We start from the raw sequence: 25,231 nt of genomic DNA, 5'->3' as shown, positions 1-25,231 counted from the left end.
GTGAGGATTTTATAGCTGACGAGTTGTGTTACTTGGCCCAACATCGCATTTGAGTCCAATATGTTCAATTTCTTTGTCCTCCTAAAGTCTGAGTCTTAAAATACATGGGGTGACAGTGCCAACCACTTCACCAAGATGCCACCCCTTTGTTACATTTCACCACACATAATGCATTTTTCTAAAAGTAGTTACATTTTAGAAGTTAAATATCTTCACAATGACTTACATTTAATACAAGGAGTCGCAACAAGAAAACAACCCAAAACACATTTCACAAGTTTTTGTGTCACACTTGGCTTTAACCAAGAATTCATTTTCAATCATTGCACTCTGTATTAAAATAAAGGGAAATGACTGACTGCAAATCTAGAGCCCAAGACAACTACACATGCCTTCTCTTGGGAGGTCTTTGGAAGATCTGTCTTCTTTAGGACAGAATAAAATTTGAGCAGTCTTGGGTGTCTTTGGACTTTGGCGGGTCGGACATGAGGGGCAAAAATTTATTTTGGGGGCCCTGTGTAAGAAAATTGTAATTACAGAATTCAACCCTCGTCTAATTTATTTTCATTATTTACAAGACTAAAAAAAATAATAAAAATAATAAAAACAAATTATAAAACTGGTGGAATATCAATTTCCTGGGTGTAGAAACTATAGTGTATCAGATTCGGAGCTTCCCTTTGTTTTTAAACCTATAGATTATAAATGTGTAGCGTACATCAGAAAGACAATGAGACTGAAGAATTAAAGTGACCTTTTAAAAGAAGCAGCAAACATAATGTCCCTCAAAGACATTTCTTTCTCTCTGAGACATGTTCCACTAAGCATCACATTATCTCATTTCTGTGGCTCCCAACAACTTTTTTCATAATATCCACCACGTTCCTAAAATAGCTAACCACCCTTTTTTTTGTATTTGCTTTAAGTTGGCTTGGAAAAGAGCAACAGAAATAATCTGAAGGTTGGAAAATGCTGGTACAGTCTAAACAGACAGAGAATAACTGTTTTAACAGTAAAACCCTTGGAAACTGCTCTAAGAGCTCAAATATAGTCGGGCTTTGAATGAGCTGGACCGCAGCTGCGACATGAATTTTACAACTGCTCCTCCTCGAGGACAGCACACAGACACTGAAGATGGAACCAGAGTTACACAACACTTGCACAACACTTACAGTCATACTTATTGGTAGGAGTTGAGCTCATTTAAGCAAATACAATAACAAGCTCAGACAGCACGCACAAAACATCACTCCTACTGTCTGAAATAGGCGTTTCTATTGTTTGTTTTCTTTTTGTGTGTGTGTGTGTGTGGTTTCATTGCACAACACAATAGAAACCAAACCCACTCACAATACTCTATATCCCCACTAAATGTTTGAGCTCAGGAATGCAGACCTGTGCTGAATGGTAACTGACCAAAAAAGAAAAAACAAAACAAAAATGGTGTTGGAAAATTTCTCAGGTCTGCATAGTGTTTATTGTCAAAGCCTACAAAAAAATAAGAGGGTAAACGTAAGAGTATGTCTCGTGTTTTTAAGTCCTGTGAGAGTTGCGCGATGTGGCCTATAAGATGGAGGGGGATATCGGGGGGGAGGGTCGCGATCCGGCGTGTCGGCAGCTGTGTGGCTTTTACTTGTATGGTCGCAGAAAAGCAGAGACTTTGCTGCTTATGAGACGGATGAAGGAGCGGGGAAGCAACTCGTTGGACTCCCGAGTGGTGTACTTAAAGTAGTTGTGTGGGTGAGCCAGCACATCAAAGAGAGTCTTTATCAGTTTTTTATCCTGTGAGGAAAAATCAACAGGTATAAAGTCTTTAATGAAACACACTTTAGTTCTCAGTTACTGCCTTAATCACATTTGAAGGTGTTGCTAAATACTGGAAAAAAAATTGCAGCTGTAAGAGAACATTAATCTCGTCAATATTAACGCACCGCCTGACTCACAACAACAGCTTTGTTTATTCTTACGACACCTTTCCTCTTCAATGAATCACCTTCGCAACAATGAATGATGCCAATGATGCATACAGTTAGCAGGAAAAGGAAAAAGAAAAGGGGGCTGGGCTAACCTTGAGGATTTCTTGATGGTTTTCAGAGGCGTAGAGCCTTCCGTCTCGCACTATGTCCTCTACGAGCTGTTCGTAGTCCTCTGAATTCATAAAAACAACAACGCATAATATAATCACTGCTTGCTTTCTCATAGCATGCTGAAAACAGGTCATGCAAAACAAGTTAGGTGGTGAAAAAATAAACACAAACATGGCAAAAAAAACTCATTCATATACTGGAAAACTCCCTTTGACTCAACTTAATGTCACCTTTTTGTAAAGGGAAACTACAGTGTAACATTAAAGGTGATTCATAGGCAGGTGTGTGTTTGGTACACACCTAAGCCATCAGGGTGGCAGAGAAACTGATTAATCTGTCAGACAGTCACGTTTTCCAGCCTCTCTGTAACATTCCTTTCCTTTGTACTTTGGACTGTTAGCCATAAAAAATTATATTTTCCTCTATTTTACAACTTTTGGTTTTTCTGAATAATCGATCATTTAAAAGCAGATGACAAATATATAATAGTAACAGTTAATTGCATGTCCACCACAGTTGCACTCTGTTTTTGGTGCAAAATATGTAACATTTTAGTCATGACGGCAGATATGTTTTTTGTGCTGCAAGCGTTATTCTCATTAAAATGACATTAACGCCATAACCGCGTTAAACCGGCAAATCTCCAGTTACGCCGCAAATCTCCGTTGTGCAGCCCCACGCACGGGGCGACCCGCGCTAAATAGCTAACGGAGATTTGCCGCATTAATGCGGTTATGGCGTTAATGTCATTTTAACGAGAATAACGCTGACAGCACTAGTTTCCATGTACAATAATTAGCCAATCATTCAAATTAAATGTTGTGATAAATATGTGTTGTTTTTACACAGCTACACTGACAAAAATAAAAAGACTGTCACCTGCCACGTTTATTAAAAATAATACTATATAAGATTTATTTTATAAAACAACCCTTTAAGGTCAGAAAAATTTTAGACACATAACAGTTCACAATCTAAGCCATCTGGTGAGAAAAGTGATAATGTTTCATACCATCATAAGTAACATAGGGGATCTGAAAGCCTCTGGCGCTGTTAGCCTCATTAGACTTGAAGTTAATCCAGAGACGTCTGGACCGAGCTGTGAAGGCGATGGGCCGCTCATATGTCTGACATGTCTCGTAGGTGGTGATGGACGTAGCTGACCCTTGTATTAAAGAAGAAAAATGACCAGGTTTATAGTGTGATTAAATTACTACATTTCAATGAAAGCTAATGAAAGAGGGCCACTTACAGTTCTTCCTCATAACCAGCACATCTCCACATTCATCCTCTGAAGGCAAGAAAATCTCCGGCACAACAATTAGGATCTTGCGCTTGCTGGGTGGGTTGATGTTCCAAATGCACTCCACATTTGCAGGGTAATTACCAGGATAGTTAGGTGACTCAATATAACCCATAAACTCGCCCATCTCCCCGCCACATTGCCTGTCTAGACGCACACAAACATATCAAATTAAATTCAAGCCCATGTCTGAGAAAAATGAACAACACAAAACAATCATTTTCATACTCACTCTTGCACTGCGAGACACTTGTGGCACCATCAAAATCAGTGGTGGTATTTCCAGGACAGGAGATGCAGTAGTTTTGTTTAAACTCTGTCTGATAGGTCCCCACAGGGCAGCGGATACAGCGGTGTACTGTGGTGTTGTAGTAATGACCTGGAGAACAATCAACTGCAGGGAAAAAGTAAAAATATTAAGCGAAGAAGTTTGGATTTCTTCCCCCCAGCAAAGATAAAAAGTTGACCTTTGACTTCACAGTCGTGGAAGGAGCTGGCCCCTTCCCGCTTGGTGCTGAGACCTCCCCCACAGGGAAAGCACAGGGTCCGTCCCAAATCTGGTTGGTAATTGCCCTGAGGACATGGCAGGCAAGGTTTGAATCCACTGCTGGAGTAGTACCCTGTTGGACACTGGCCTGGATTTGATGTGAACAACACAGGGATCAGGCTTTTTAATGAGTCAGAAATGGATGTTTAACATAGTCCGTGAGACTTTAAACAAGGCTACCTGCACAGGAGGAGATGTTCCGTGCGCCCACAGGCCCATGGCCATCGCTTCCAGGACAGAGGTCACAGGCCAGCTGCCCCTCTTTCTCCTGGAAAGTGCCGGGTGGACACTGGACACAGCGTTCCTGCTCACCGTGGTAGTAAGAGCCTGGCAAACATCTGACTGAGAGAACATCCACAATGGCTTCAGTTAGAGATTAGGACACACTTAGCTATAACTCCTCATTAACTAAATGTGTAACGTGGATGGATAAAATATGCATTTGTTATTTGTATCTGGGATCATTTCTATTAATTCTGGTGGTTAATCTTTGTAACACATGAGGAGAGCAAACCAGAGCAGATGAACACAGTTTGTTTTTTTTTGTTTTATTGTTATTGGCACCCCAGGTGATAGTGGGTTCCAAAGTAGCTTGCAGGGGCAGAAGCAATTGGCTAAAACAGCTTAACTTGCATGTCCTTTATTACATTTGCTAATTGGATGCAGAGCTGGATTATAGTAGAGCCATCACATGATACTGGATGACACTTAAATCAGCTGATCTCCTAGGGTTGTGGCTGGGTCTGATTGGGTGATGACTGATTAGTTTTATTGTGTAGAGACCTCACCTGAAGACTAGCTAAAGACACACCTTCTATGAAACAATGATGCACAATGTGACATTTCGTAAGGTTATATTCTGACATTTAGGGTGTACTAACACTGGGCACAATTGCTCTGTAATATAACCAACAGTCCAACCAATCTCCGCCTGGGCCCACCTGTTCAAGCAGCCCAGGACAGAGTTAACCAGACTTGACGCTCAGGTATGACCCAGTGCTCCCGTTAGTCAAATTAACTGAACTTTGGAGCTCAGACGTGCTCATGTGTGGTATTTATTGGCTGCTGTGAGTACATCCTAAGTTTCTAAATACATCCTTGCAGCAAAATTAGCTTATCCAAGACTACCATTTCTGCTCTCTGGTCTTACCACATCGGCCACTGTCCCTCTCCCAGCCTGGACCACAGTTTTCCTGAATAGGAGCAGCCTGGGGAAGTTTTTGGGCCACCTCATATTCCAAACCAGCAACTCTGATGAGGAAGCGCTCCTGGTTGATGGACTTCTTCAGAGCCTTGATATAGGTTTTAACCTGCTTCTCCATCCGTTGTCTCAGGCAGCTGAGATTACAACTCCCTGGATTGGAGTCCATAAAAAATGTAAATAAAATTTTAAATAATTATGTCTTAAGCACCAACTAAGTTGATCAAGGTTTTCCTTTGGGATGGAAAAAGAAAAGTCCAACCTGTAGCATCTGTAGGTTTGACCTCAGCTTCCAGCTCTAATGTAATGCGTGTTACTTCTTTGTTGGAGGGGTTGCGAGCACGTCGCCCTTTAGCTTTCTTGGAGGAGTCACATTTAAGGTTGACAAATGTTACAAGGCAGTTGCTGCAGGGCTGCCCTCCTCCTGTGGACACACAATATCATATAATATCTTTAAGGCAGCACCGGCATACATTGCTTGGATCTGTTATAGAGCAGTCAACCTTTAAATATTAAAATAAATAAATAAACAACACATCTGTAAAGGAACATATCCAGTTAAGGACTGACCTTGTCCCAGTGTCCGTCCTCTGTCCTCAGTTCGGCCAGGCAGCTTAGGATGCAGGTGACATTTGGCGTTTTTGATCTTGAAAGAAGCCGTCTGCTTTACTGGAGGGGCCAGAGCCTCTACAGACAAACACAGCCCAGTGGGTAGGAGGACACTGAAACATCACACTGCCATCCCTGCAAAGACAGCTGTCTGTGCTGTTGTGATTGACATGTTGGGTCCTCGAAAACTCTGCGACCATATGAATATTGAGAGTGACAAACCTATGCAGCTCTGACTGCTGTTGGAGTTCAGCCTAGTGGGGGACTTCCCTCTGAGGATGGGGATACCACAACTGACAGAGTAGCTGTTATCAGATTCTGTAAAGGTTCACACAAAAATAAGTCCATAAACTAATCTTTTGGATCTGAGATAATTTGTGACTCGACTCTGAATTGCGGTGACATACCTGCCAGATAGTGAGCCTTAGAAGCACATGTAAGAGAGCAGCTCTCTTTCTTGCCAGTCTTGCTGCAGGTCAGTGTAGCCTTTGGTGCTACAAGCCCAGGAGGACATTTCACAGGCTCTGAGAGAAAACACAATCTACAATGTATCACATAATGTTAACACCAATAAGCTGGCGTAGAGAGAAAGACTGCACAAGCAGTATGTGGAAAAGGCCCGCTTCGAGTGTATGTCAGTGAATCAACCACTTGGGGGCAGTGCTGCTACATACCAATACAGTCTTTCTTATTCCAGTGCAGCTTGTACCCCGGTGGACAGGTACACTCATAACTCCCCAGTGTGTTGACGCAACCGTATTTACAACCTCCACGATTTATACTGCACTCGTCGATATCTGTGAAGAGAGGTGTTAACATAAGTACAAATGTCCTGCGGACATCTGAACATGCCTGGAGAAGATCAAAAAATATCAAAGGGAAAAGGATTTTTATTGACAAATACGGCAACAGAAATATAATAACAAAACAAAACAATGTGATTAGTCCAAAACAATCTGGAGTCAATTCTGCTGATTTACATGAAAGACAAGCAGGCCTCTTATAAAACAGCACAGCTATGAATGACGAGTTCCTGTAAGCTCAGTTCCATTCATCCTCACGCTCTGGAAAGATTAATGCGTTTGCGTGTAAACAGAAGTGATTTCTCGTTTTGATGTCACCCACATTCAATTTCATGGTCAAAATTTCTCTGCTCTTCAAGGAGAAAGACTTGTGGCAAGCAGTAAATTATAATCAACTTTTCAAACACATGCTGAGCTAAAACCACTAACAGCATCCGGGATCCAGATGCAGTCTGGCTGCCGTCGATGCCAGACAGAAAATTAGTTTAGTGAGTGGAGCTGAGGATTCGGCAGGCTACGGACAAGTGGCACTGGGAAAGAAACGGAGATAATGGCAGTGATTGATGATCTTGCTTGCTGATATGAAATGCTCTTTCTTGTCTCATTCAATTATTCACTCTGAATACAAACAGTCTGCGTGCCACTGCACTCCCCGAAGAAGATGATGACTTCATCAGTAGCGCTCTGCTGTTCTGAAGCCAGAACTGCTTGAAAATGTTGTGAGGGATGTGCTGCTTATCCTCTGCATCAAAGCACTTCATTTAAAGGACAAAGAGCTCTAATGAAAATCTGATGGAAGCAGAGCTCATCTGCCAGCAACTGTTGTTTTGACTTCTTTGTTCTTCCCAAATTTGAAATGTGACCAAATAGACTTATTCTAACATTTCTCCAGATCGCTTTAATCTTTTTTTTTTTTGCTTTGCATGCTCTAACAGAGCCGATGTAGAGACGAGCCAAGAAAGGAAAGGGCAGAACAAAAAGACGATCTGACATTTAGACTCTGCAACTGCTTTGTATCATGTAGCAGAAATTTAGGGTTCATAAAAATGTCAAAATCTTTTAACTGTAATCAGTTTTGTGAGCTTAATCGCCAACTGGCCCATGTTGCTTTTAAGAAGAATTTTTCCCCAAGCGCAATCTGGGCAGTGTTTTCTGCATTGGACAAATATTTATAAATCACCAACCCCCTCCTTTTATTTTCTTTAAAACAAAAAAAGAAGAAGAAGAAAGTTCCACTTTAATTTGTCCTTTCTTTGTGGTTTGGCGAGCAGCCATGCAACGGATAAATCCAAATACTGGAGTCGAGGGGTGATCATATGTCAACTCAGAGCAATTTTTAGATTTACTTTTACATTAAAATTGATTTTAGTTTAGGTTACAGTTAGTTTTGGACATTAAGAGTTTTGTTTCATAGTATTTTTTTTTTTCATCATTTGTAACAAAGGAAAAACAGCAAAACCCCCACATTTTTTAAGATTGTAAGCACTACAAATATTTCAGCTACATCCTATAAACATGACACCAAAGTGAAAATATGCAATTTCAAAAATAACAAAAAATAGGACTAATTGTTTAAAAAAAAAAATGTAAATGTTAAAATTGAAGACATATTTATTGTGCAGTACATACCTCTCACTTTGCAGCTGCATGAATATAATATGAGTAATTTGCACGATTTTTTAATGACCATTTGGTGATTCCAGAGTTGTCCTTGGAATAAAAAGGCACTTACGGTGCATGATCCTACATTACATCAGCAACACTGTTCTTTATAGCTTAAAAAAAAAAAAAAAACATTCTGTAGCTTAGATGAGTATCTTATTGTAAGCAACAGAAACTACGAGAGGCATTTTATTCTGCATTATGCAACAATCAACCCTCAAAGCTACAATAAAGGAATTTGTATTCATGTAGCACATTCAGGATGAGTAATGATTTATTTTTTAAAGAGCAAATTTCACCGCTTCGAAAGTGTGACTACCTTTTGAGCTTTAACCTGTTCAATCAATCATTTTTCCTGACACAGCAACATTCGGCCATAATCGAATGAATTTAAGTGGAATTTAACTGGAATCCAGCCTTCAACAGGCAGGTTATTGTAACCAACAAGATTACAGTTTGCAAGGAATTTGTGAATTGAATGATCGTTTTTTTCTGTTCGCATTATTTATATACTAGGATTGCATTCATTACATGTATTGATGTCAACCCTTTGTATTATGTGTCCCACATTTTCTTTCCAAGATTGAAAGCATTTGGAATTTTACATTTACTCCCTCAAATGTTTTTTCAGGTCAGATTAAACCACCCAAAGAGTACATGGAAGTTTATAAAACTTCAACAAAAACAAATATTTGCAGGGTATTTAGTGTCCAAGTAATATATTTCATATATTTCAAATACAATTCATAAGGTTAACATACGTACAGAGCACCATAAATGCTTAGTTTATGACTCTTTTGCCTAATATTGATCTGCATATGGTAAACAACCTGCTTTTTGGAGGTTTGCAAAAGAAAAACTGGTTTAGAGAGAAGCTGACTAGTAAAAGAGGGTAAACTGGCTTGGTTTAGAGGGGTGGATGAACTAAGGGGCTAAACCAAGTTCTAGTACAAGATTGTTTTAAACTTCTAATTATTGAAAGCTGCTCTATTACAGCCCAGGAATACAATTAAGGAGCTAGAAATAAGCCTAATAAGCCCCCTTTAAGTATTTAGGTATCAACTGGAACCCTTTTTGATGTTTAGAGATCTTTTTCATAGATCTATGTACAAACATGTTTTTCGTAGGATAAAAATGCCTTTCTGCCACGGTAAATGCTGACTGGATCAAATTAGGTAAATTCAAAAATACTTTAAAAGTATTTAGTCACGAGCAGTTTGAGTCTATTTTTTAAAGCATATAAGCAAAATGAGCAGATTGTTTTGCTAGCCGAGAGGGAGAATGGCTGGATATACTCTCACTTGGGAGGAATGTTGACATGCCTCGGCACAATGCTTAACAGCAGGTCACTGACCTAATTGGGTTTGTTTAGGGTGAGTCTATTGTTTAACACCAGATTTCTGAATTGTTTGGCAGCCATAATGTCCGCTGATAAACCACAGAGGGGATAACATAACCTCATACTGTTGTGGCTGGGGACGAAGAAAGTACAGCAGCGATCACCATAAATCTCTGGGGTTATCTAACAGTTCCGACAGCGGTGGTGGTAAAAAGAGGGGGGGGGAAGAAAGAGGGGAAATCATTCATCACTTGCGCTCTATACAATGGTATAGAGAGTCATTTACGCCTGACCATCTTCTTTCCTTTTAGCAGCTCAGTGCAGCCTGATCACAGTCCATCATGTGAGTAAAAGCCTTACAAATCCAATCCTGGCACATTTATTCCCTGAGCTGACAGCTAATACAGCTACCCATGTGTGGAATGGATCCCGTGAACCTATTAAACTCTTCTGAAATACAGCAGACTATGTAATTCCAGAATTACATACAGTGGGTGGATAAAAATAAAAGTAACCCCTTACAATGTATTGCAACCCAGCAGCACTGCCACCACATCTCTGACTCCATTGAAAGTAAGCATTAAAAAAAAACAAAGAAAGAGTAGGTGGTTCACAAAAAATGTAAAACTGTTACTCCTATGCAGTTTTTGACTAACTGCACCTCCTGATCACAAACATCTACAAGTTACCACTCTCTAGTCTCAGTATAGTCAATTCTGTTGCAACATTCCCGATCAGTCGACCTGTCAAACTACAGACAAAAACACATAACGAGTCACTTCAAAGCTATGTATTTCAAGTGCATATGCCGTCTCTCTATGTCTCTCCCAAAACTACTGTGAGGCCCCGAGGTGCAGGAGACAGCAGCAGATTCTAACTGGTGATACACGCTCCATCAAAGGATCGCGGCAACACCCTGATGTGCTCTGGCGGGCCTCTTGGCAGATCTGACGTGCCCTCACACACCACCTTCTGACACCAAAGGCCGTTTCTCCTATCTGTTCTACACCAGAGTACAGTAACTACCTGCCCATTTTTGATGGACATACTCCACCTTGAAGAACCATAACCTCCATGATATTATTTCATGTTTTAGTACATTAAGTACAGCACAAATTGTCTGCACTTTATATGACTGCCAAGTGTAGCGTAAGTTCTTAGATTGAGTTCTTGCCTTCCAGGCAGCCACCTGTTTCAGCTCATTTCAGTCCATTTGAAAATCGACTTGTAGAGGTCTAAACCTGGCTTGTGAAAGGTAATCCATCAGAGTGAGCATTTAAATACACTTCAGTTTTACCCAAGAATGCAGCTGCATGTAGGGACGTTTTTTTGTTTTTCTATTTTTTAAGGATGTTGTCTCCAGATTAATGAGCTTAGCTTGTGTAAACACCAACAGTAACTATACATTGACACTTAAAAAAAGTTTAGTTTGTGCCTTAAAAGAAAAGAAAAGAAAAGAAAAGATGTCCCACAGCAGTCTAAGCCTATAGCAGCATAGCTAAGGGATGGTTCAGGGTCACCTGATGTAGCCCAAACTACAAACTTTATCTAAAAGGAAAGTTATGAGTCTAAACTTAAAACTGGAGGGACTGTCTGTCGAATCCAAACTGGAGCTGTTTCTACAGTAGAGAGGCCTAATATCTGAAGGCTCTACCACCCATTCTACTTTCAAACACTCTAGAAACCACAAATAAGCCTTCAGTCTTTGAACAAAGACATCTGAGGTCTTCAAGATATGAGAGGGCATGATCATTCAAGACTTTGTATGCGAGGAGATGAATTTTAAATTCAATTCTGTTTTTACCAAGGAGATGATCTCTTTCCAGTCCTGATGATCTGACAACCTGATAATAATAAATCATAAGAGTCCAGCCTAGAAAGTGGTCAGAATACAATATGGTTTAAAGGCATTTGTTCAAGTAATGGACAAACGTAGCTGATGGTAGCATGAGAGGAAAAGCAAAATGAAATCCAAAGTCATTATAATTCATCCTAAGGGGGATATAAATATAATGCACAAAACGATTTTGAAACATTTCATTCAGACCCACAAACTGTGACATTACTTGGAAAGTCAGAGGATCACAAAGGTTGTTAGGATGCATCATCAGGGGACAATGGGTGTCTGTAAAAATGTCTTGCCAGCTCTTCTAAAAGCTGCGCAGACATTTCAGTCACTGTAATGCCTATGGCTAAACTTCCTGCAAGTCTTATAACAGTTACTGCAGAAATAAAACACTTTGTAAATTAGTCATGTAAAATCTATAAAATCTCTCAGCAGTGCTTTATTAAAGCTGTCAGTAGGCATGTTAAAATTAATAACATTTTTAGTATTTCTAGTGTTTTTTTTCCCTGCCAAACATAAGAGCAGTAAATGAAAGGTTAGCACAGAAGTGCTGGCTCTAGAGGAAGAGTGACAGACAGGAGATTTACACCCGGAGACAAGGCAAAGAAGAAACAGACATGCTGGCTCACCTCCACAGTGTGCCAGTCCGTAAAGGACGTAGCCCTTATGACAATGACATTGGAAACTTCCGGCAGAGTTGACACAAAAGTGGTCACAGGCACGGTCAAAAGAGCATTCGTCAATATCTGTGTAGATAGAAAGACATGCTGTTATAAACTTTTCAAACAGTTCAACAAATTACACACAAAAAGCCTCCAATAATAATGGGATCTGTCCTCGTTTCATCTTCTGTATTGTATTTCTTGGTTGTCAAGAATTGCAATGGGTCAGAAAATATGTCACAAAAAAAAGTATTTTCCAAGAAAGGTGTCTTCTGTTTGGTGCATGGTATAGCGCTTGACCTCCTGCAGTCATGCAGTTTTCCATTTCGATGCACTGAAATGAAATTGTCCAAGTTGTTTTGAAATAACAAGTGGCCACAGCAGGAGACAAAAGAAAGCCCACTCTTTACCTGATAATAGGAGCCTTTGGGTTGGTTTTTCCACGCTAACGTTGGACCTTGGGAACACTTTCCTTCTCTTTCATCTTAAGCATGCTAAATGAGCCAGAGTCGGTACAAGTCCTAGAATTTGACTTGTCAGTCTGTTACTTGGACAACACGTAAATGTGCGTTTAAACATCCACATTTTTTGCTATAGCACGTAGATATACATGTCACAGTACGAGTGCAGATAAGAAGACGTGGATTTTCAGTTTCTCTGGTTTTCTCACCTTGTCAGCTTAACTTGCAAATCTACATCAAATCAGCTCCTTCCTGCCTGTCTCTGTCTCTCTTACACATGGATCCTGATAAGTTGCTTAAATGTCATGGGCTCAAAGACCATAAGGACAGACACATGAAGCTACAGGAGACTGATGACATTTGGTTTTATTGTGATCAAGGCTCCCCTTAATGTCAGTAATGATCTCTGTCAAGCCCAGACAGCAAATGCTGGTGGAAAATGGGGATGTGCTACAACTTTGCTGGATCAACTTGGCAAATAAAACAAAGGTTTCTCAGGACTTTCCCAGGAATATCATGCTTTCATCAGCTACATCTGAACCTCCTCTGGGTTATGAGGAAGCACACGCTGCCATTAAACGGAGGTCACAGGTATTTCACAGCAATTAAGTATGTTTGGTTAAATGATATGCTGGCTTAAAGAACGCAGGAAGACAGACTGATAAATATCTGCTCAAATCTTGCATGGTTTTTGAAAAAATAAAAATAAAACATTGACATTTGCGCACTGGGCATAATCCAAACTAGACAGATAAACCATATGAGGATCACTGAGGTTAATATTTGGCAGGCATGTTGTAAGAGCAACCAAAAGATAAAAATGTTCTGAGATTAATAGCTTATTAAGATATCAGTTTACAAAGCTGTACACAAGCTTTGAAGGAAACGTACAAGCTGATGTTTTAAAGCTGGAAAAACACCAAAATGTATAATTGGTGCAGCTTATCTTTTACAAAATAAGTCTTCTAGAACATAATTTTTTTTTACCACAAACCAAGTATTAAAAAAAAAAAAGACAACAAGCTCATACAGTTCTTGCCATTTGTCTCCTGCGGAGGCCTCTGGAGATTCATAAAAGCAATGATAGATGAGTGAAGCGTGGGTTGGCACACGCTGGAAGAGGCATTGCAAAAGTGATTGTTTTTGGAGTGTTAAGGATAAACTCGACTCAAGCGCACTTTTAAATAAAAAGTCTAAAACCCTCTAGGAGTTAGGCGTGGTGACTGAGTTTATCCTTAAAATATGCTGCAACCAGTGACGCCAGAAGTCAATCTGCAACTTATCATTACACCGTTTTGTGTGATATCATGCTACAGAGCATAAGTGTTAAGACATCTGGGACTCCCACAACCCTTATTTACAAGACAGTTAAGGTGAAGTATGCAGTGGGAGGGCAAAGACGACATCATGAGGTGATGTACGTGCAGGGGGATAGCAGTCACACTGAATGCAGATGAGAATCGCAACTCAGAGCTCCTGTCACTAACTTCCTTTATGCAGTCTCACATCACTTTAACCTTGAACCTTACTCAAAATAAAACGGCAAATGAGATCGACTGCAATGAAAACACTGGCAACTATTGTTTATCCAGGACAGATAAGGCCTGCATCACTGATGTTCCCTCTGGAGAAAACACAAGGTCTGATGAACATCTGAGTGCCCTCATGTGGATCACGAGTGAGAAGAGGAGGAGGAGGAGGAGGAGGAGGAGGAGGAGGAGGAGATTCTGGAGGGTGTTGTGGGTGGTGGAATGCTGACAGGGGCTCAGCAGACATGCCCCATCCTGACTTAGGGACCATGGTCCACTGAAAGCAGGGAAACACCACGACTGTTTAAACCAAGATAAACCAAGAGTTCAGTTTACACATCTCAACACCTCACGGTGACTGCAAATGTCTAAGAGTAACTGATACCAGAGAACACAGTGACACGCAACGAAGCACCAGCAACTATTAGCAAAACCAGGAGAAGGATGGCTGTAAATTTACTGCAGGTGCACCTAATCTTCTTAGTCTTTCACTTCAGGATTTATACTCTATATGCACTTTAGTGAGCTCGATGATAGGATTACTCCTGGCTGTTTAGTCAAAGTAATACCTGTTAGACCCCAAGCTATGTCCAAAAAATTTAGAGACCTACTCCACATCTCGCACACAAAGGTGATGAAAACAGCACAACGTCTTCTACAGAGCTAGAGAAGTCATATTAACCTTTACAACTGACAATATGAACCTTATGACCCTTGTAAATGCATTACTGCATTATGGGAAATGTAGGATGGATTTTTTTTTGCTTTTGGAGCACACCCCACATGAAAGACTAAAATTACAGATCTGTGGACCTCAGCTGTTTTGATTTTAATCACTCTTTTTTTCCCAAATAGGTCTCTTGCGAGACAAACAAGAGTCTGGAAGTAATACTAAATAAGCAGTATGCCCCTTTAACCACACATCTACATTCCAACATGAAGGGTAAAAAAAAAAAAAACTAAGACAAGCACAAAGGAGCTACATGAACAAAAGGGCAAATAAAGAAGATCAACTTTAACCTTTACTAAGAGGCACTCAGCTTTTATTTTGCCCCGATCCCCTTCCAAAAATGAGAAAACACGATAGGAATGACAAGACGAGTAGCAGGCAAGTGACTCAATAGTGTGGAGTATGCAAGCATGGCAATACCTCACTCAACAGCAGGCAAGCTTTATCACAGCCCTTCTCACCAGACAAAACACACAGCGCTAAACAAGAACAACCCTGTTCCAAAGTTGACTCCCTGGCCCAAAACAGCACACGGCTGAGTAGGTTAAGGCATGGTGCCACATAAAACAAGCTGTGATTTACATTCCGACATGCACAGACCGCATTTTCTCAGTTATCTGTGTTATTCTGGCAAAATAAACTTTGCATTGTTTGGCGACAAATAATGAAAGAAAGGCATCCACCGAAAATAGATTTAAAGAGAGAAGAGAGTGGCTGCAAAGAACGGCGACAGAGAGTACGTTTTCATCAAACGCACACGATGCTTGTGTACCGTGTTAGAGTGGTGTGATTCAGTGCAGCAATTCTGAACCAATTGCATGACGTTGATGTGTACCAGGCTGAATATTGATTGACCACATCAATAAATACAAAGAAAGGAAAAATAGCATGTCATCTGTTTTTCACTTGGAGAGAGGCTGGATTTGGCTCCATTGTTGCAAGCTGTCTGTCTTTTTTCAGCGTATTTTTCTGTGGTGGCTTTATTCATCCAAGAACCAGAGATTTAAGAGTTGGAGCCCCTAATTTCCTACACCTGTGTTCAGCCATTGCAAATTCTTATTTGTTCTGTACTAGTTCTCCCAGGTCCTGCTGAGCAGCAGCTACCACTAAATATAAGGGACAAACATGCCAGAGAGGCCTGGTTTGGCTTCTCTGAAGGACAGAAATCTCCGAGCGCATATTTTTGTGGCATCGGGAGGCAACTGCTCTTTGTCGTAGTTGTCATTTAATGCAAAAAATCTCAGTCTATGAGACAAAGAGTGTTTAGCAGAAGCTTTGGAGTAGGAGTAAGTAGAGACAGTTTGTTTATTTAAGTGGCAAATGGCAACGAAACGGGCTACGTACCTTGGCAAGTTCTCTCATTGGTTAGCAGCTTGTAGCCTTTCTTGCAGCTGCACTCAAAGCTACCCACTGTGTTTCGACACACATGATCACACCCCCCATTGTTCAGACGGCACTCGTCAATGTCTGTGAACAGAAAACCATAACGAGGAGCGGATACATCAAATCACTCATCGCAGCTGCAAATGAGAGAGCGCTGAACTTAAACCTACAGCATGCAATTTTTTTGTCACTTGGAAGTAGGAAAAACCTGAAGATGCGTTAGCACAGAGTGGCCTATTTACACACTCAGCAGACAAATAGAAACATCATCATTTATCAGTTTTCTGGGCTTATAAGAAAATACACACACACACGAACGGCTTTAAAAAAGTTCTTAAATCTGAATAGTATGTTGGAGATGTATGTAAATGAGGCAGCTTGGACTAACAGTGCAAAACAGGACAGTCATTTCTGTGGAAATAAGCTTCAGGGGTTTCCTTGCTGGTCCTCGGATAGGCTAAAAATCAGCTTGCGTGTGACTTTAATGGAGTGCAGCTCTCACACAGTAAAGCCCCGAAGCAGTAAGGCCTCTAAATCATCATTGTCCATCTCCTTCCGATTATTCTGCTCTTTATTTCTGTAGCCAATACTGAATCGATATGTCATGTGCTGATCCCTGCTTTTCATGGTGCTCTGCCTTGGCAAGTTTGGCACCAGCTCTGATTAATTCTGAATCATCATCACAAATGAGGCATCTGTCTCTTGAGGGAGTCTTCATCATCTGGTTAAAATAAATGCATGAGAGATGGAATTAAATAATCCCATCCTTGCTTCATCTTTGTCTCAACTCCTCAGAAGTGCCTGGCCCGAAGCGAGCGTCTGTCTTCTTGTGCCAGTGCTGCCTGTGTTCATTTTCCTCTTGTTTCCTCTCAAACTAAACGAATACAAGCCAATGTATTTTTATTAGAGTTGTTAGTCTAACACTGTAAGCACACTGACACACTGCTATCCTGCTTTTGTTCACCTACATCCAATGTTTGTTTTCCCCAAGTCTCGATAATTCCACATAACATTCGGAGAGGATTAGAGATTGCACGAAGAAAAAAACCACACACACACACAAAAAAAAACAAAAAAAAAAAAAAAACAGCAAAATTATGCAGGTTGCTTGAGTTGAGGATGCTCTGCCAACACTCACAAAGATGGCAGTGCAGAAGAAAACTGTCGGGAAAGCTGGTGCCATGACAAAATATTTCTTAAAATATGTTGTTGAAAAGCAGAAGGTAGTGATAGATCTGTGACACCTGTATGGATACAGACAAAATAACTTGTAGTTGCAAAAAAAAATGTGGTTTCTGCAGAAAATCTAACTGGCAAGTTACAAGGGGTTCTAACTTGGGTAGGAGTGAATAACTATTTAATCATTCCTGTTGGCTGCATGTGGAGAGAGAAGCTGGAAAAATGACAAGCAGGAGAATAATTTAGTGAGAGCTGGACAGGTGCAGCTTGAATGCTGCCTGCATCCATAGGCGATGGGTGGGAATACCTTTGCAAGTCTTGCGGTCTGGCTGCAGAGTGAAGCCAACAGGACAGCTGCAGCGGACTCCTGTCACTGAATCATGACATGTGCTATCACAGCCGCCATTGTTCACTGCACAGGTCTCTGCAGGGAAACACGCATTCAGTTAGATAAACCCCACAGAAAATACAAAGTAGATTCAGTTGTGACCTACTTATTTCTTCCAATTGAAACAGCAGACATGCATACTGGTGCAACTGCAAAAACTACAAGAAACACCATTATATACACCATTACTTTTGTGAACAGGCCAAGAGCAGCATGCTGATCAAGTGTTGAGTGGTAGAGAGGAAAAAAAGAGAGTAAAGATAGAAACAGTAATGAATGCAGCCAATGAAAGAGATTACCAGTCAGAGAAACAAAGAGTTTGTCAATAATGAAAGGAGACAAGTCATTAGGAAATATAGCTAACACAGCCAAACATGGGAACTTCACTTGTTGTGTCTGTCTGTGCATGTGTGAGGTATGTGAGAAGGTTTGTTTCTCTTTGGTAAAAGCAAATTATGACCTCCAAAAATCCTTTTGTACTGTAGGAAATGTCTCCCCTCCATTATAAAGGGAGAATTTTCATTTGCAGACACATGTGGACGAAACCACCAGTTCCTTCCTGGTTTTGACAAAACCTTCCAGGCATTTTGGGGATAAAAAAGCAATTTCAGCTCCCCGGTCCCTATGTTGGCTAGGCTGATTTGAAAAAGGCAGGTAGTCAGTAAGGACAGGATAGCTGAGGTCTTTTCTCTAGACAGTGACAAATTTCACACAGACTTTAATTTTAAGTAACCGTACAAGACAGAGTCGCTCTAACATCCAAGATCAGTGGATGCCTACTACTTTTGGCATCCTTATAGATGGGCTCACACACTTCAGAACAACAACAAAAAAATAATAAAACAACAGCTATCACTTTAACTTTCTGTAAAGAAACCAGTCATGTACACATCTCATCACTTCTTTTTAATGGGCAGTGGGATGTTGGCTGGCAGCCCAGCACAGCTGGAATAGTCTAGGACTTCACGCTGGTAAGACGATGGCAGCTAACACACGCCACTAAAAAGGGAATGTAGCTGTTATTTCTTATTTTGTTAAATGAAGAACAAGCAACCCTTTGGGAAACACTTACCCTTGTCAGTTCTAAAATTAAAAAACTCCCTCAATATAAACTGCAACAGCCATAATCAAACTTCTCTCAAATTAAAATCTCAGTTAGAGACTAGAATGATGCATCAAAGCAAAACAGGTGCTAAAAGTGATGTAATTTAGTGTTTTACAGCCGTTTCTTGGAAAAAACACACAACACACAAGTGAATGCCATCGCTCAAGGCTAGACACGCTGTATCAATATACTAGGACAAGCTTGGAATAAATGTCAGTTCAGATGAAGCCATAAAAACAAGGTTTAAAAAAAAAAAAAGAATTTTGACATTGAAATGACTAGGTCTAAATGCTAAACACCATTATAAAGGATGGTTGACATTTAGCTATACTTGTGACTCATTATATAAACCTGACTATATATAGTCTATTCTTCAGCCTGCTTGCTGGCTTCAACATCTGCCTGTTGCTGTACTGTATGCTGACATGAAGTCTGCTACAGGGTTTCTTGGATGACAAATAATTTTGCTATAATCCTTGTCAAGTAAGCCCTCTACCCAATACAAAACCCTACATGTGTTTTTGTCATAGTTTTTGGAGCGGAGTCGTGTAAAAGATGAAAATGTAACCAATAAAACTCACCACTGCTCACTTCAGTACATTCTGCAACATAATAACGTCTGCTAAAAATACCAAACTTTGATTAGTATTTGCTTTTCCTATGTAAATGACATTACTGAATCACATTTAAGATTTAATTTAATTCAATTTATAGAGCACCAAATCCTAACATTAGTCATCTCAGATCACTTTACAAGAAATCTTTCAATATTTTACACATTAACCATTCAGCAAGCACTTGGTGAGACCAGGAAAAAGAAGCCATCTGCCAAGGTAAATAAATGTTTATACAGTAGTACTGAGGTCTAATAGGGTTAGACTTTTATAAAAAATTAGCCCTTTGGCAGATTTTGACTTATTGACATACCATTTTGTCCATTATTACATCGTCCTATGGGTTTCCTTCTTTAGTCAGTTTTTCCAGTGGAATGCATTTCTTCTACTGTTTCCAGCCACTGATCTGTCCTCGGAGCATCACATTTTTGCCAGTTTCCTGTTACGGCCCTTTTACATGCAACAGTCAAAACTTTGAGGAGAGGTATACCCTTCCTTCGATCATAGCAAGTATCGGTCAGAAACAAAAACATTACTCTGGGATTATTAAGAATATACAAATACATGCTCAAAAATGAGAAGAATGTTATCCCAGAACAGCTGTAGTTTTATGCATGACCAAAAAATAAAAAATAAAAATCCCTTTGCCTGCATCGTCTCCAACATTGTGGTGTAATTGTTTACTTTCACGTGAGCGGTAATAAAAAAACCGATTAGGCTTTTTCATCCAAATTCTCTCCATCATTTAGAAGGACTTGAAGATTGCTTTGCCAATCACTCTCTGGCAAGTCAGAGATTTTAAAGAAGACCAAGCATGTGCCTGGATCCCCTGTTCGCTTAGAAGCCATATAGAGGAATAGAAGATGCCACGGTAAACCTGTTGAACTTAACTGCTAAAACATTTAGAGGGAAAGGTACTTCTGTCGACAAGATTCAGCCTCATATTTTAATCAAAAGGCTTATAAAACAGTTTTCAGTCTCATGGGTTGGATTTTTGACTTCTTGACTATTCCACTTGTCTCAATAGTTTATCCTGGAAGAGCAGAGCCGAGCGTAGCCAATCAGGTCTGCTCCTCGACTGGCTCCCCGCTGGGATGTGCGCTTTCACCTTTATCATTTATCTTGTCTGAAAACAGAACCATTTTAAAGTATGCAGATGGCTCTGTTATCTTTAGTCCGCCCCAGGATAATGAGAGCAGCCATGATGAGTTTGTTAAAGGGTCAGACAAATCCTACCTTCAATTAGACGTATTTAAATCAAAAGAAATGATCACTGATTTAAGAAAATGTACGTACAAAAGAGATCAGGTCCATTTAGAAACAGACTGGAGAATGCATTCAGTCTTATAAAGACTGAACTTTGAAGCAAACTGTGGAGTTATGTGTTAAAACGGGCACCAGCATCCGTCATGTTTGAAGAAACTTCGATAAACTTTTGACAAAACAACAACCATTTCATGTTATCATGCTTTCACTGAGACCAAACCATCTTTTCTTGGTCTCGTGGTTTGGATATTTATCTTTAAAGAACAGAAACTCACTCAGTAAAACTGTTAAATGGTCTAACAGGCTTATTGGTGAGCCACAGCTGAACCCAGCAACCCTGGTATGGATAGATTACAGCAGCTGGCTGGTTTGATTTTACTTGATGACTTGCACCCTTTATATAGAGTTTCAGTTTCTAATTAGCCATCATTCAGAGAAGAAGAAGAAAAAAAAAATGGTTTTGCCATCTACCTGATGCTGTGTAAATTCTCCATTATCATTTCTTCATCTCTCTCTCTTTATGTTGAGTTACGCTTATCTGTTGCCCATCATCTTAGTTTTTATTATATATATATATATATATATATATATATATATATATATATATATATATTTATTCATTCGAGGATGGATGACTCACTTACTGCAGGCCAGATCTACTTAGGACTACAAATGAGGCAACGTGAACCTGAACCTAAGAACGAAATGAAAGAATTCTTATAAATCTTTATAACAATTTATTTTTCTTAAATAAGACTGAGGTGGAATTTCTTTTTGAATGCGTTTCCATTACTATGTCTTCTCTTTGTAGTCAGTAAATCAGAGCGATGCTGCCTCTGATCCTCTGCAGGAGAATGATGGCTCACGATACGATACCCCAGTCACAACCCAGACTTGCGCGTGTAACACTGTGGGTTCGCATAATTGCAAAGTGCGAGCAGAGACGGTTGGCAGACGAGACGACAAGACGCTGTCAGGACATGCCTCCAAAACGCTTAGTCAGGCGGCCATTTCACCAAACTGTAATGATCATGTGTTAAGAGAGCAAAGAAATATTTTTGACATTATGGTTTTTGTGAAGAGAGGGGAGAGACGCGCACTCTGGTATGTTTGTCGGTTTGTGTGATTTGGATGCACACCAGCCACATCTACAGTGCGCTGGGCTGGGAGAGGCAATTACAGTAACAGTGGGCTGACTTTTCTAAATATCCTTCATTATAATCTGCAGGGTGTTTGCTCTGATGCTGGGCCTCTGTATTATATCTCATACAGAGAGCTTCAGCCAGTGTACACAAGCTTTTAACAGAAGCCACATGATTTTAGCTGTAGCACGTCTTCAGTTACATCAGCTTGTCATCAGACATTTATGACGACTGCAAACAAAAGACATCAAAGGATGAGGGGATAGAATTTAGCAAAACGCACAAGGCGAAGCCCGCTTTGGTGTTGATCGCTGATTGTCAGGTGGACGAACAAGCAGAAAACCATGCAGCCAGAGGAAAGTTACTCACATGGTACAGGGTTTCTCACATTAGGGGAGCGCTCTCTCAGTAAAATAAAGCCCACAATAAGAAAATAAAACTAAGGCTGTAAAAGTTCTGGCGTCTCGAGAAAGTTCTGGATTTGCAACCACAAAGTGGTACAGTAACAGAGAAAATTAGGAGACAAACCTTTTAAGCAGCATGCAAAAATATGTTTCTGGCTGCGTATGTCTCCATTTCAAGAAAAGAAAGAACCCTGAAACTGGGACACAAATATCTTAATATAGGTCAGACTGTTATACTGGAGAGTGTGAGGAACTCTGTGTTCGTGTACATACAACAGCAACAACTAGTAACTTAAAACACTCCCGGTTTGCTTCTTACCTTGAACGGGCTCCTACTCCTCTGAGAACAAGCCTTCTCCCTCAGTTTCTTACATGGTGTAATTAAATTGTAAATCTCTTTGATGTATCAAGGTTTGATATGTCTTCACAGATTTATGAGTTTATTTTTCCTGGCATCCTTGCCTGCATTTGTATTAAAACACAGCTCGTCCCGAAAATTGGGATGAATTGCATTAGTGATATTATCAAGGTACAATACCGATTGCCTGCTTTCCCCTCGACACGTGTTCCATTGTTCATTTTACAGCAAATGTAGTGGAACAAATTACTTTTGGCCACAACGTAGAAAAAGAAACACTGCAATTGATCATTTTCAGCAATTTTAGACACAAGTTTACATGTGTATGAAAAATCAAGTTGGGGAGTGTTCTGTGTTTTATCTTTTGTATGAAGCAGTGCTGAATCACGGACACGTTATTGGCTCCCTAATAGGCCGTGGTGATGGAGTTCGGGAACACCAAAGCTGAGTGTTTGGAAAAATTGCAAGCTTAATTTCACTCACATTAAAATACAAATAAAGACAAAGTCTTTGGTCTGTGCTCTTGATGTTTTGGAGTTTTAAAAAAAGACTACTTGCATTTGTGCTGGTACAGTACTGTGAACGAATAAATAGTTCACTCTTTCTGAAGGCCTTTCAAAGTTTGCCTTTGGAGATTGACTGCTTTTGAACTCATACTCACTCCAGTTCTTGTACCTAACCATTTTCAGAGGAATTTTTATTTTTATTTTTGGCTGTTTGTTAGGCCACTTAAACACCGACCTATGAATTATTCAAGAATAAAAAGGCAAGCGATCAAAGGAATAAACCAGTGTTGTGTCTACACATCACAGAAAAATTAGCGAAGACACAATTTTACATTGTATTTTCATTTATTATTAGGCTGCTATTGCTTATTATTCCTAGCAGCCTGTCACAAAAACATACAATTTGCTATTTTTTTTTAAAATGCCACAGATAACTTAGTTTGACAGGTGTAAAATAGTATTTTTGCACCAACGGGGGGATTATCAAACACCTATACCCAAGATGCAGTTGGCACTTCAGCTGATCCTTCTACTGTTCACTGACGTCTCATCAAAAATGGTTTCAGTGGAAGGCTAACTGTCAAGAAGCCATTCGTAAGGAAGGCAAAAAGGGAGAAAGGCTGACTGTATGTCCAATTAATAATAATAATAATAATAATAATAATAATAATAATAATGGATACTTTATTGATCCCCATGGGGAAATTACTTGTTTTTCTCTGCATTTGACCCATTCACTCAGTGAAGCAGTGGGCAGCCCACTAAGCAGGCGCCCGGGGAGCAGTGTGTAGGGACGGTACCTTGCTCAGGGGTACCTCAGGGTAGCCGTTAAGTGGATTCGAACCGCCGACCTTCCGATCATGGGGCGACCACTTTACCTACTGAGCTATCCCTGGTACACAAATGGTACACAAATAGTATTTGTGTACAAATAGGTACACAAATAGTATTTTTGCCACCCCCCCAGAAAGAGATACAACAGCGCGTTGCAGCCATCTTTAAAACAGGGTGGTTGCAGCTGTGTTACCTTGCAACATTGTCATCTGTCTTAATTTTTCAGCCTGTCATTGATCCCAAACACACTGCCAGTGCAGTAAAAGGATACTGGGAGAGGGGGGGGGGGGGGAAACCCACAGGTGAATACAATCAATTATGGATTGGCCTCTCTAGAGGCCGGACCTCAACATTATGGGATCATCTTCACAGAAAACTGAGCAAAAGGCAGCCAACATCCATAGAAACGCTTTGAACATCTTTAACGAAGCCTGGAAAATTATCCTTAAAGACTACTTAAAGAAATTAAAGATGGCTTGCTTCAGAGAATAAATGTGATCATACCAAATATTGCCTTTCAGGCTTGTTAGAATTCCCCAAACTCTGTACTCTAGACTTTAAGTTACTGATTATATGGAAAAAAAATTGTCCCCATGTGTGATTTATCATCATATACTATATAATTAGGTTAGATATAATTAGATGGTTAACATTTCATCGAGAATGCTGCTTCATGGAGAATGTTTTGCTTCACCCAAAAGCAGCATTATATGGGTTTTCATTTTGGCATAAAAAGGAAATAGAAAATCTGCCGGTTATTAACTTCTTAATGAAACCATTTGAGAATTACCGAGGGGAAATTTCCCGATTGTAGCGCCTCATAATTTATAAGCATATCAGTTGTTGGAAGCATCAGATAAATATAGCAGAGCAAAAGCTACGAAGGTGGCAAATATTAACCACCTTTCTGTATCTCTATAATTTTGTATCTTGCTCGTACTGCTGGTCAGTGGCTCCCTGTTTGCAGCTGTGTTTTGAAAAGGAGTGGTTTGACACAGGCAGTGGGTGTTATTGAGAGGGCATTCACAGAAAGGAGAGGAAGGTGATTAGGTCAAGGGTCAAAGGGACGATGTGGTAAGGGGAAGGGCCTGATCAGTGTCTTCTAGGTTAGCCTCCACTATTCACCACACCTACATACCCCCAGAGAGAGAGGAGTCAGAGGAGCACATATTTACCATTAGGGAACAGCTGTGGGGCTGCCTGGGACTGGACACTCCTCTCCCCTGCATGCACGTACACACACGCATGCACACACACACACAGTTAAAACACC

General features: G+C 40.2%; 1 protein-coding gene across 3 annotated transcripts in view; it reads right to left on the bottom strand.

Moving 5' to 3' along the window:
* Positions 1-1,545: 1,545 nt before the first annotated feature.
* scube3 (signal peptide, CUB domain, EGF-like 3) overlaps positions 1,546-25,231 on the bottom strand; it is a 77,848-nt gene continuing 54,162 nt past the window's right edge. For 2 of the 3 annotated variants that reach the window (XM_085394388.1, XM_085394390.1), the window contains 17 exons: positions 25,134-25,181; positions 17,649-17,765; positions 16,124-16,246; positions 12,027-12,143; positions 6,422-6,544; positions 6,155-6,271; positions 5,970-6,065; positions 5,709-5,825; positions 5,401-5,562; positions 5,088-5,291; positions 4,118-4,279; positions 3,858-4,025; positions 3,623-3,784; positions 3,340-3,537; positions 3,100-3,252; positions 2,069-2,148; positions 1,546-1,782 (listed from right to left, as the gene is read on the bottom strand). In XM_085394388.1, the coding sequence (XP_085250514.1) occupies positions 1,630-1,782; positions 2,069-2,148; positions 3,100-3,252; positions 3,340-3,537; positions 3,623-3,784; positions 3,858-4,025; positions 4,118-4,279; positions 5,088-5,291; positions 5,401-5,562; positions 5,709-5,825; positions 5,970-6,065; positions 6,155-6,271; positions 6,422-6,544; positions 12,027-12,143; positions 16,124-16,246; positions 17,649-17,765; positions 25,134-25,181 (2,300 nt within the window). In that variant the 3' untranslated portion in view covers positions 1,546-1,629. The remainder of the gene's footprint in view (positions 1,783-2,068; positions 2,149-3,099; positions 3,253-3,339; positions 3,538-3,622; positions 3,785-3,857; positions 4,026-4,117; positions 4,280-5,087; positions 5,292-5,400; positions 5,563-5,708; positions 5,826-5,969; positions 6,066-6,154; positions 6,272-6,421; positions 6,545-12,026; positions 12,144-16,123; positions 16,247-17,648; positions 17,766-25,133; positions 25,182-25,231) is intronic. The other variant, XM_085394389.1, reaches the window with a different exon arrangement.

The sequence above is a fragment of the Rhamphochromis longiceps genome, linkage group LG20, assembly GCF_057381845.1.
Source record: "Rhamphochromis longiceps isolate RC_006_pf linkage group LG20, R_longiceps_female_GT1.1, whole genome shotgun sequence".
Classification (NCBI taxonomy): domain Eukaryota; kingdom Metazoa; phylum Chordata; class Actinopteri; order Cichliformes; family Cichlidae; genus Rhamphochromis; species Rhamphochromis longiceps.
This window is presented reverse-complemented; position numbering and strand designations above follow the sequence as displayed.